This window comes from Mirounga leonina, unplaced genomic scaffold (assembly GCF_011800145.1).
Source record: "Mirounga leonina isolate KUSES-001 unplaced genomic scaffold, KU_Mleo_1.0 Mir_154, whole genome shotgun sequence".
NCBI lineage: Eukaryota > Metazoa > Chordata > Mammalia > Carnivora > Phocidae > Mirounga > Mirounga leonina.
Window position 1 is genome coordinate 11,767,160 of NW_023270389.1, and position 12,764 is coordinate 11,779,923.

Below are 12,764 nucleotides of genomic sequence, written 5' to 3' on the forward strand. Positions count from 1 at the left end.
GAGCACATGAGAGGGGGGAGGGTCAGAGGGAGAAGCAGGCTCCCTGCCAAGCAGGGAGCCTGATGCGGGACTCGATCCCGGGACTCCAGGATCATGACCTGAGCCGAAGGCAGTCGCCTAACCAACTGAGCCACCCAGGCGCCCTGTACTTTAAATTTTAATAGAAATTACTGACTGGTGCTTCCAAAAGGCTGCACTAGTTTGTACTCCAAAGAGCAGTTAATATGAGACTGCTGTTCTTTCATGTGTGTTACAGAAATGAGAACAGCTCTGACCCAGTTGTTTTTTATCATGGACTATTGCTGTTGTTTATTTTGTGAAAACATTTCTCTGCACCCCTATTTTTATTAATACTGAGAAACAAAGACTATAAGAGGTGAGTGTGGTTTTTGGGGTTTTTTTGTTTTTTAACAGAGGCCTGCTTTTCTCGGGTATTTTTTGAAACTGTTAACCCCTGCTTTGTATCAAACTAATTATTGCTAAATCAGATTGGTGTAAATGTCATTTCAGTGTTTAAATTTTCATTTTTAAAGATGGGAGTATTGTTGGTCACCTTTTCACATTTTCACTTATAAATCTTTTTGGGGAATGTGTACTATTAATCTGTTTTTTTAATAAACACCAATAGCAATTTAAGGCCCATAGCATTTAGTTTGCTATTAGAGTATTCTGATTTATGTTGGGTGCTAATTGTTTCTTGCTTATTCGTCTTGTTTGTCCAACTAGATAATTAAGTTTTTGACCAGGAATTGTTTGGTGCTTTCCTATATCCTATGGTGCCTAATTTAGTGCTTAGTATTAGACAGTTGTTCAGGAAATAGAGAAGTACGCTTTTCAGGTTTGGAGTTAATTGCAATTATTTGTGAAATGAATTTTCTACTAAAAATGATGAATTTGTTTTATAAAAAATGATTATTACAAAAATTCAGGTATTTCAGAAAAATACAAAGGAAAATAAACAACTTCCTAACATCTAAGAATAATTATCATTATTAACTTTAAGGGGTTATAAATGTAGGCATTTTGCTGGGGCTGTATATACATTGAGTCGTTGGATGAATGGGCACACAGAAAATTCTATAAAAATGGGTATATATATATATATACAATTTAAAAGTAAATAATAGAATTAATCCTACTTGAATTGATCAAGTAAAACTGTAAGAGTTAGTGAATTACAGTTAACTTCATAAGGTTAGGAAGAAAAGTAATTTTAAAAAGGAGATTAGAGTTGTAGGTTTCTGTCAGTAATTATATTTGTAAATTTTTTTCCTTTGGCTTATCGGTAATCAGATTTGTAATCAAATTTAGGAAGAGTTCTTGCCTTGCCCCCATTTTAATTTTGAAAAGACCTTAAGAGCTTTCATCTGAGAATTTTAGTCTATGTCAAGGTGCTGTATAGCTAGATACTCATCCCTGTTTTTAATCTATTTCGTATATTGAAGTTTTGTACAGCATTTTGTTTGGGAATGAAAGTCTGCTACCTTAAAAAAATTTTGAGAAACACTGAGCATTATGTATGTTAATCGCAGACTAGAAAAACGAGAAAAACCTATTTGTATAGCATCATTTACTGTTTGTGTTTCAGAATTACTGCAGCACTTAGGTCTCTTGGTTTAAAAAGTATATATGACTATTTTATGTCTACGATTTAGGTGGTAAATGACTTGAGAATTACATTGAATGTGCTGACTACTCTGTGATTTCACTGGATTTTACTCTCCACCACTGTAAGGTGTAAATGTCTATGAAAGTTAGCACAATGACAGTATAAATTGCAGGTGATAGACTTACTATGCTAAAGTCAAAACCTTTGAAAAACGATTCTGGCTACATCAATGGCCATGTAGTCACCACAGTAGCTGATACACCAAAAACCATTTGCCACTATGTTTACAGACTGGTAATTTACCAGCTCTGTAGAGGCCAGACATAATTGAAAGGCTTGTTAAATTACTGCAGCTTTTTACCATCTGCTGCATTGTGACAGAATAATCAGTTGACAAATTTGTGGGCTTAAAATCAAAAGAAATAAATTTTTTAAAATATATGTTATGGCTCTAATTGTTTAGACAGAATTCCTTATAATGTTCATTGGTGGTGACTTCAATATTTGTGCATATTAAGAAACATTTTTACTGGTCTCAATTCAAAGAAAACTCCTTGAAGTTTAGGTCACATTTAAATAAAATTTTACGTTCTCTCCTTCCATCCCCCAAGCAGGGGTTGTTTTATAGCTAATGGATAAATTTAATGTTAACTTCAGTGACCAGGTAGGTACTAGTTTTTTGCAGAAAGCCAAGGTAGTCCTTGATAGTGCTGTTTTTGTTTGTTAGTTTTTTTTTTTAATTTCATGTGTTGCTTGGGAAATTAACTACCTTGTCAAATGATGGTGAATCAGTAGCTTCAGGAGAACAGTATTAGTGAAGAATTATCCTACTCATAATGTCAAGAGTACTGAGAAATCTTGGCTTAGAGCAATGTATTTCAAACTGTTTATCTTGACTTTTGGGGATATCACTTTACTGTGTCTTGACCGGTACTTTTAAAAATAATGAAATAAAATAGGGGGCACCTGGGTGGCTCAGTCAGTTAAGCGCCTGCCTTCAGCTCAGGTCATGATCCCAGGGTCCTGGGATCGAGTCCCACATCAGGCTCCCTGCTCAGCCGGGAGCCTGCTTCTCCCGCTCCCACTCCCCCTGCTTGTGTTCCTGCTCTCGCTCTTTCTCTGTCAAATAAATAAATAAAATCTTAAAAAATAAAATAAAATAATGAAATAAAATAGAATTTTGAAAATTTGGAGTACATCCCAGGTTGTAAGCATAGATATTATTTTGGGCAACTTCTGTCTGTTTCTTTATGGAGCAGTAAGGAGGGAGAGGGAGGGGGAGACAAGAAGGGACGGGGGGAGGGGAGGAAGTGACTGAAATCAGTTGGGATGTAAAATCTAAAATCATTTTTATTGCTACTCGTTGAAGTTATTTTTTAAGTTTCAAAAAGGGTGCACACGAGGAAGAGAGCAGATCTGACCAGATAGCCGTACTGCTCAAAAAAAGCTTCGGTGGCTGCGGGTATCCTCAAGATCAAGTGCAAGCACCTCAGCACAGTGGGTGAAAGCTCTTCGTCACCCACCTGTGCTGCACTGTCTCCTTTTACCTTACACTGTCGGACTCTGCTTTGACAGCAGCTCCTTGCTGGCTCGTTTGCCTCTAGGCCTTCAGATAGGTTGAGTTCATGGCTTTCTAGAGAAATAGGACATGGGGCTAGTCTGGGAACGTCCACCCCCTCTCCCTCTCTCCTGCTGCCCCCAACCTGGCTACTTTTTACTCTCCCAGCAGGAATTAGATAGGAGTTACTTCCAGTAGGAGGATTTTTTTTGTTGTTTGTGCAAGCAAAGGACTTGAGGATACCTGCAGTCAATAAAGCATTTTTTGAGCAGTAAAGCTCTCTGGTCAGATCTGCTCTCTTTCTCGTGTGCACATTTTTTTTAACTTAAAAAATAACTTCCCAACCCCAGTCTGGTCTTGATGACCCTCCTGTGTTCCCCTGACTGACTGCTGTGTATTTGTCCATCTATCTTCCCCAGAGGAGGGAAGAACGTTAAGGCTCAGAATTCTCCTTTCTCGTCTCTCTGTCCTAACACAGGGCTGGTACATAGACACGCAGAGCCCTACTGGAGCATGTTGTGTAGGATAGATTAAAGCAGGGAAAAAGATGTGAGGCCACTGAGGATTTGGTCATCCTCAGGGATTTTGACCCACAACTCTTACCCCATTCTTCCTCTTATTTGGATTATTTGTCCATTCCCCTGATTTTTGAGGGAAGGAACCAGAGTTGCCAGGGAAAGTGTCAAGGACTATATGAATGTGTATTACTTTAAATTTATTACCGATGGCATTTGTGTGGTTAGCGACAATCCACTTACTCTTTCCAAGCCTTGGTTTCCTTTTCTGGACAATGAGGATTTTGAATCAAATGGTCTCTATGGTTCCTTCTGTTTCTTTATACGATTGTGTAATCCCGTCGGCTGGCTGAAAGAGATCATGACGCGCATGTGAGGGAGAGATTGTTGATCCCATACAGGCAAGCAGTTTTGGGGTCTTTGATCATACTGTCTTGTACCTACTACAATTTCTTAGTTAACTTGGTGATTAAAAAAAAATTTTTACAGGGGAGCCTGGGTGGCTCAGTTGGTTAAGCAGTCCAACTCTTGATTTCAGCTCAGGTCATGATCTCAGGGTCATGAGGTCAAGCCCCTGCTTAAGATTCTCTCTCTCCCTCTCCTTCTGCTCCTCTCCTCCCTCTCAAAATAAAAAAATAAATTTTTACAGTATGTTTCTTCTTCAGTTAAATCAGTGGCTCTCAACTTGGGGGCATTTTGCTCTGCAGAAGACACTTGGCAACGTCTAGAGACATTGGTGACTGTCCCAACTGGGAAAGTGCTATGCGCATTTGGTGGGTAGAGGCTAGCGACGCTGCTAAGCATCCTGCAATGCACGGAACAGCCCCCACAGTACAGAAGCTCCAGCCCCAAATGTCAGTAGTGCTGAGGCTGAGAAACCCCGAGGAACTATTAACCACCTGGCAAAGTTATAGTGCTTTCAAGGCAGAGCTTGATTTCAAATTTCTTAACATTTATTGCAGTATTCATGACTTTTTAAATGTAATAAATACTCCGTGTATGTCCACGTATTCAGTGTTTAATTATGTTGAAAGGGAGGGGGCTATTTCATGGCTCTCTTTAAAAAGAGACTCGTCGAACAAGAATATTAAAGACCTGATAAGCCTTTGCGAAAAAGTTCCCGCAGTCAACCACGTGGCCGAATTGGATTAGGTTCGATCTCACTTGATCCGCATCCGTGCTTCTTTACTTCAGTCACAGAGGGGCCCTAGCCTTTTAGTCTACAGGTGGAGGAGAGCTTCTCATCCTTACTTTAGTTCTGGACACAGAGGCCGGCATCATCCCTGGTCACTCCCAGTGGCAACAGCGAGGAGAGCAGCAGAGCAGGGAAGATCCAGAGGGGCTGTGGCAGGTCCCTCCCTTCGAGGGACCAGCTGCCCGTGGCAGTGTGGAGTGGAAAGCAGCTCAGAGGTGGCAGTTTCCGTGAGCTCTGAAGCTTGAGTTCACAGCCCTGCCCCAGCTGTGTCACTGGGGGGAGGTTACTTGGTAAGTTTCTGTTTCTCCATCTCAAAACGGAGGGACTAACATAACCTTTCTAGATCACTGTGAGAACTAAGATTTATGTGTCAAGCACTTAGCACAGATATCGGCACGTGGTAAGTGTTTGGCAAATGTTGCAGCGACATCTTCCGAATCACCAGTACCCTGCCTGCTCATTGCCCTTGAGTTAGGTGACCAAACCCAAAGTCACGTCAGTGCCAAACACCTCTTGATAGGCCTGCTGTCCTCTACTCAAGAGGGTGTGGGAAGACTTTCTCTGTTGTGAGAAGAGATATCACCTTACTGTGGCCTGATTTCTATATACCCCGTTGCTTGGGCACAAAGTGGCAGACACTGTGGAACAATTCAGGACACGTCCTTCTCCATCCGTTTGTTCTTTATTTGCCTTTGTATATAGCATGTTCATTGTTGATGTACCATCCTGATATACCCAGGGATTTTTTTTTCTTATTGAGGTTGAGGATTTATTGAAAGAAATTCGATCTATATAAGGTTTCTTCTCCCACCCTCCCAGTGGTTTTCAGTTTTCAAATTTACTTCCTAATATTCTGGCACAATTTATACTGTTTGGCAAAATAGCTAATAAAGCTTATGGAGAAACAACCAGCTATGGTGAAACAACACATTTTTACCTCTGTTTATGATTTTAAGGATATTACTTATTTTTGGTTATGGTCATTAGAGGCTTTTAATCTTATTCAGTCTAATACATTGAGTGCTGTGTCTTAGGCACAAAGAATAGTGTCTTTGGAATCGCATGTGACCAGGAGCTTGTGGCTGTGTGGGTGTATAGCTGTTCTCCCTGCCCCCTCCGACCCCCGCCCCAGGTGACTGGGCGTCAAGAAGCTATGGAGCTTGTGTTAAGAGCTCACCACCATTGCATTTCATGATAAGCTGTCATCATGCCCAAACAGGAGGACTTTAGATCTAGGATTGCATGGCCTATCAAACCCTAATGATGATAATGTAATATCATCATATGGTAGTATTTTCTAACCTATTTTTAGAATGTGGACCTCCTGCTTGGACATGCCCCACTTTACCGTGGCAAACAGGGCAGATCTACTTTTAGTCCTTCTGTCCCAAGGACAGATGGAGAGGTAGAGAGGACGTAGAAAAGAAAGTGCAGTGAAGAGTGAAAGAGTTTGGTTTTCTCCCTCTTTCACTAAAACCTGAAAATGGTTGAAATGCTAGAAAGTAGACTGCTAATTCACATGAAGTTTTTCTGGCTTCATGTTACTAGAAAGGTGCATTTATGAGGTTGCTAAGCAGGGTTAGGCACGTAACCAGTGATTGTGGAGTAGTTTCTCTGAATTTGCGTCCAAGTAAGTGCTGTTTCCCGTGCTTTATCTTGGTTAGTTCTTACGGGGCAAAATTCATGCTTGCTTCTGGGAACGCGTGTAGTCCACTTGCTGGGATGGTGGCAGACAGAGCTGAGTTCTCATCCCAACTAAGAGGGTAGTATTTGTCCCTTTTTACATCTCTCTAACTTGTATTTTCCATGGGTATGTCAACCAGAATCTTGAACTGCTAAATCTTAGTATTACTTAAGGGAAACACTCCAGAGGATACTATCACTTAAGGATGTATTGCTTAAGGATACTAGCTTTGAATCGGTTGCTCAATGGCATACAGGATTGTAGGTTATTCCAGTATCTTTGCATGCAGGCTGAACAGAGACTGTTCTACAGAAATTATAGGCTCAGGGAGAAATGAACTACAACTAACCTTTACCTTATTAGTGTTCTCTTTAGGGGATTAATTTTCTCCCTTATTTGTATGTAGAAAAGTACACATTAACAGCAAGATGGATAGCTTTAAATTCCGTAGAAAAATAGAGCTTTAATAAGATGAGGACTTTTTCCAGTATTTCCTCTTCTTTCAAGAGAGGGTGCATGCAGCCTCCTTAGCTTGCTCACCTTGCATAAGAAGAAGGTTCCAGATCAATTTGATTCCTATTTGCTAAGTTTTTTAAAAAGCATAAATGTGTGAAAGAAAGAGAAAGAAAGAAGGAAAAGAGAAAAAAGAAAGGAAAAGAAAAGAAAAGAAAGGAAAAGAAAAAAGAAAGAAAGGAAAAGACAGGAAGAAGACAGCCTGCATCTCCTCCCCTCTCTCCCCATTTCCCTCTGATTAATTCCGTGTAAGAGCCACTGGGTAGGGCTGAGGTAGGAGTCCGCATGACATAAAGCTTAGAAGCTATAAGAGAATAGATGGATAATTTACCTGCATAACATTAAAAAAATTTCTACATGGAGCAAATTAAGCTACCACATGGACTAGGAAAATGTTACAACTCTTATGTTCAAAAGGCCAATTTTCTTTGTATGTAAAGAATATATACAAATAAAGAAGAAAACGAGTAGCAACCCAACAGGAAATCTGCAAAGGAAAGGAATAGACTGGTTGTCCTGTTCTCATTAATAAGAAGACAGTATACTGAAATACCGTTTTTCACCTGTTACATTGACAAAGATCCAGAGTTTAAGCCTCTTTTGAAAAGTCTGTGGGGGAAGCAAGCACTTTCCAAACTTGCTAATCAGATTATAAAATAATACCACCTCTTTGGAGCACAATTTGGAAATATCTAGCAAATTTACTAACACATACTACCTTTGACCTGGCAATTTCACTTGTAGCAATTTATCCTACTAATATACTCCCGCACAAACTGACAAGAGTATAAGGTTATTCACTGTATGATCATTTGTGGCGGCAGAAGAGTGTAGACGTCGCAGATGTCCATCAATAGGGGACTGGTTAAATAATTTACGGTGTGTCTGTACATGGGAATACTATGCAGCCTTTAAAAAATAAACTTCCTGGGGAATGAAGTCTAAGATATATGTTAAGAGAAAAAAAGTATAGAGAAGTATGTGTATAATGTGCTACCATTTGTATAAGAAAAGGGGGGGGAAGGGGAGTCATGTATTCGCTTGTATGTTCACAAAGTATCACTGATCATACTGGTTGTTTCTAGAGGGAACAACTAAGAGGCTAGAGTACTAGAGTCAGAGAGAGACTTTGCAAAGAAGACCTTTTTAGATCTCTTGAGTTCTTAACCATGGGGATTGTCCTCTTTGTAGTTATTTTATAAATAATTTTTCAATTAAAAATGAAAACACCTTCCAGTTCAAATGAAGGAAAGAGTATCAAGTTTATCAAATACTTTTACAGATTCGACAGTCATAAGCATCAGATAATTTTTTCTTTGCTGTGTCGCTGCAGATACCCTAGTGGTATCTCTGGAATTGGATTATTCACTAAATTTCCTAATAGTGAATCATTCCTGGAATGATCCCTGTGTGACAGTCTTTTAATGTCTTACTGGTTTATATGTGCTTATGTTAAAACTTTTTGCATTAATATTCAAAACTGAGATTAGTTTTGGTGGCTATTTTCTTTACGGGTCTTTGACATGTTTTGATAAGGAATATTATTGAGACTTAAAAAGAAATGGGAAGATTTCCTTTTCCTTTTTGTTCCCCCTCGTCCCTCAAGGCAGAAAGGCTGAGATGCAGTACTTTCAATATTTTTGCATACACTGTAATTGAAGTTGTTACCCACAGGAAGAAGAAGGAAATACTTGCAAAACACAAAAAACTTCCTGGCTGCAAGATTGTGTTTTATCCCTGTCTCCAACCAATGATCTTATGGTTATAGCTCGAGGGCAAAAAGCGGTTTTTCTTGTGCGTAAGTACTCTTGTTATTTTCGGTGTACTTTATTCTAATGCATAGAGTAGGACAGAAATGGATTAGATAGAAAGAAAAAATGTTATTTATGTTGGATGCGTTGTATGGTGGCCTTATAGTCTATAGTGTATTTCACATATTGTATAACATTTTTTATTTGTGTGTGTGTGTGTGTGTATTTTCTTTCCTTCTTTCTATTGTTTGTTTCCTATTTTTCTTTCTTGACTGCTTATACTTGAACTGTGGCTCTGTTGCCCGTCAGAGGCCAAACTGATCATTGCCCAGTTCTTGCAAGGGGCAGTCAGAGCTAAAAAGGCTGCTGACACCTTTTTAGTAATAATGTGAATGAGGTGATTTTCAACTATAATTTGAAAACTCATTGGACTCTAGTTTCTTATTTGGGGCATACATTTTCAGTTCATAATTTTTGTTGAAGATTAAAATTAAGGTTTACATAAGATGAAAAACCTCACTGATCAAAATCAGATCATATATTAAATGGCTGTGGAGTGGTCTTAAAAGCAGGTTTATCCTCCTATAGCATAAATCTAATAGAAAAGTGTTCTCTGTCATCTGAAGATGAAAGTCATTTTATAAATACAACAGATGGGGAGATGAGGTGGTATATGAGAATCAATAACTTTATTCTGCAAGAACTAGGACATTAGATGAATTTAATTGGAGGAAGGAGAGACTAAAGGCAAGTAAGTAGCCTGGGTTGAGTTTTATCAAAATCTTATAAAATTTTTTCTGTGTTTACCCAAACCCATTAATATAGAATAATTACATTCTGTACACATTCTAAAGGGAAACCATGAAATTCATAAATCACTGTTTAGTATACTATAGTTAAAGTGATTTTATATGATAACCTATTTTTTTCAGCAAAATGGAAATACAGCGATAAAGGAAAGGAAGAAATGCAATTTGCTATTGGCTGGAGTGGTTCTTTAAATGTCGAAGAAGGGTAGGTACCAGTTAATTTTTTTTGTTTCTCTGTGCATTAAATGTGTATGTGAAATTGTTTTACTTATAAGTGAGAAGTTTCATCACTGGGATATTTAGTGACTATTCATCCCAACTTAGAGGTTATAGAGCATGATTTGGCCAGCAAATTTAAATTTTACTCATGTGATTTCTTTTTTTTTTTTAAACTCCTGTTTGCAGAGGAGATTTAAAGAAGAACTCAGAGAGAATCCCATTCTTTCTCGTTTTGTTGTTTCCTGTGTTCTTCATTACTAATTTTATTTATCCAAAAAGTCAAAGGCAGTCATTGTCTTCTCTGCTTGGGTAGCATTGGCCTTGTACTTAAAGGGGACAGTGTTACATTAATTCTTAAAACTCACAAGTACTTCAGAAAGGCAAGTTGGTAAATTCACATTTCTAAATGACCCAGTAAGGTGGTTCTCTAGTGTGATTATATGAAGGAGCTGCTAACCTGGAACCTGTTTTCACCTAAATTTTTATGACTGAAAACTTTCTGATGAGAATGAGTAAGATACTTCAGACTTTGGATTCAGATAAAAGACAACCAAGTGGAAGCCCATACATAGGACATGCTTGGCACATCATAGATACTCACTGGAATGTTTTCTGTCTTACCAAAATAAATGATAATATTTCTCCTTAAGTCATTTAGTCTAACCATTTTGAAGACATTTAATTTCTTTCAGAAATGCAAAGCAAACATAATGGCTCAATTACTTGAAAGACAACAAACAAAAAGATTAATTTTGTACAGTGGTTCCCTAATACGATGTATGAGGCAGGAGTGTTTATAGTATCTTGAATAAGCTGGTGATTGATGGGTCCTGAGGGTTGACAGGTTAAATTAAAGTCAGTAGGAGTTATTTTAATTTTGAGGCTTAGTCTCTGAGCTCCTGACAGATTTTTCAAGTCCACGTGTCACAAAAAGAATCTTTTAGGGAACATCCAGCCAAGCATGTGCTTGGAAATGGGTTATCTGGGGCAATTTCTGCAAAGTATTAAGGAAGAAGCCAACTAGTTGAAATGCATTTCGTCCCTAGAATATGTACTTGCAGGATTATGGTTTGCCTGTAATGTGACTGACATTCCTCCCACGCTCTGCCCAATCAGTGCTTAGCTGATGCAGAAGAGAGGGTACTGCAGGAAATGACTGGTGATGATTTGCTAGTTCTCAGTTCTCTGTATAATCAGTTGTGTATGGTAAAGTTTTTGCTTTCTCTTGTGCTTTTTATAACACAGAATGAAAAAATACTGTTTTTTATTAACTTCCAAGTGAATGTGACATTACCTTTCATGTGAATGATTTTTTTATTTTTTATTTTTAAGGGAGAGAGCAAGCATGCACACGTGCGAGGTAGGGAGAGGGGCAGGACAGAGGGGGAGAGAGAGAGAATCTTAAGTAGGCTCCAGGCTCAGCACAGAGCCCCATGGGGGCTCGATCTCATGACCCTGAGATCATGAGCTGAGCCGAAATCAAGAGTCAGATGCCGAACCAACCACACATTCATGTGAATGATTTTTATGATTCAACTTACTGTGGAGTTTTACTGTATTTTTACTTATGCCTTGAATAGAACTGGTCCACAGAGCTTATCTTCCACCGGTTGCCCTTTAACATTAAATTATAGGGAAATAAAAGTAATTAGTAAATTCATCAGGTAAGCATATGATTTTGTTTTCATTTTTAGAGAACGTGTAACCAGTGCTCTATGCATCCCACTAGCAAGCCAAAAGAGGTAAGGATAAATAAGTTATTCGTTTTCTTTGCTTTGATTTATGAGCTTATTAAGATCATAAACTTTGTTTGTAACAGGAGTTCCACAGGGCGTCCTGACTGGACCTGCATTGTGGTGGGCTTTACCTCAGGTTATGTACGCTTCTACACTGAGGTGAGTGGAGTGTTGAGCAGTTAGAAAACAGCACTTGGCTGGAATATCTAGTTATGCATCCCCATTATCCTTCTTTGTGACTAATTACCTGCCGCTTGGGAATGTGGAGTTGCTACTTCATGAGGGTGGAAGCAGGGCCTGGGGGGGTGGGGGAGTTGTGGTGGAAAGTTCTGGTAGCACTATAGAGAACAGAAGCTGTATTCTTCTGAAAGAGAGTGTCTGACATCCGTGGAAAACAGTGGGGGAAATGACACTCTTTGCCTGGTCATACCTGTTCAGGTCTACTGATGAGGAAATAAGCAGGGCTCTTCTCTGTGCTTCCTCCTAGAATGGTGTGCTCTTGCTTGCACAGCTTCTGAACGAAGACCCAGCACTACAGCTGAAGTGCAGGACCTCTGAAATCCCACGGCATCCTGGCGTGACTGAACAGGTAGCTTTATAAACGACTGTGTTCAGAGGGACCATGGCTTTACTTCGAAGTCGTGTTTTCTCTCTTTTTTAGGAAACTCACAGGTATCTTTGTCTTGTGGCATAGTTAGCTGTACTCTTATGTTCTAGAGATACAGCCTATTTATAACTGAGTCAAGAACTCCAGTCTTGCTTTTACTTATTTAATGAAATACCTTACATTTTGTTCCACAATACAGTAAAACACTTTAGTCAGAAGCCCAAAAGAGTTCCTTATTGTTGGAATTTGAGAGCGACTTAAGACACAGATGTGGTATATATGTTTTTTATTTGGATTTAGGTGTCAAAATTATACACAATAAAAGAAAAAAGTTCTGGCTTTATTTATTTATTTTTAAAGATTGTATTTATTTATTTGACAGAGATGTAGTGAGAGAGGGAACACAAGAAGGGGGGAGTGGGAGAGGGAGAAGCAGGCTTTCGCTGAGCAGGGAGCCCGATGCGGGGCTCGATCCCAGGACCCTGGGATCATGACCTGAGCCGAAGGCAGACGCTTAACGACTGAGCCACCCAGGCGCCCCTCTGGCTTTATTTTTAATACTACTACT

General features: G+C 39.1%; 1 protein-coding gene across 2 annotated transcripts in view; it reads left to right on the forward strand.

Moving 5' to 3' along the window:
- The window catches only part of RAB3GAP2 (RAB3 GTPase activating non-catalytic protein subunit 2), a 96,652-nt gene that overhangs the window by 26,270 nt on the left and 57,618 nt on the right, over window positions 1-12,764 (forward strand). For both annotated transcript variants that reach the window (XM_035010096.1, XM_035010097.1), the window contains exons 3-7: window positions 8,749-8,872; window positions 9,758-9,839; window positions 11,548-11,595; window positions 11,673-11,748; window positions 12,077-12,178. In XM_035010096.1, coding sequence (XP_034865987.1) covers window positions 8,749-8,872; window positions 9,758-9,839; window positions 11,548-11,595; window positions 11,673-11,748; window positions 12,077-12,178 — 432 coding nt within the window. The remainder of the gene's footprint in view (window positions 1-8,748; window positions 8,873-9,757; window positions 9,840-11,547; window positions 11,596-11,672; window positions 11,749-12,076; window positions 12,179-12,764) is intronic.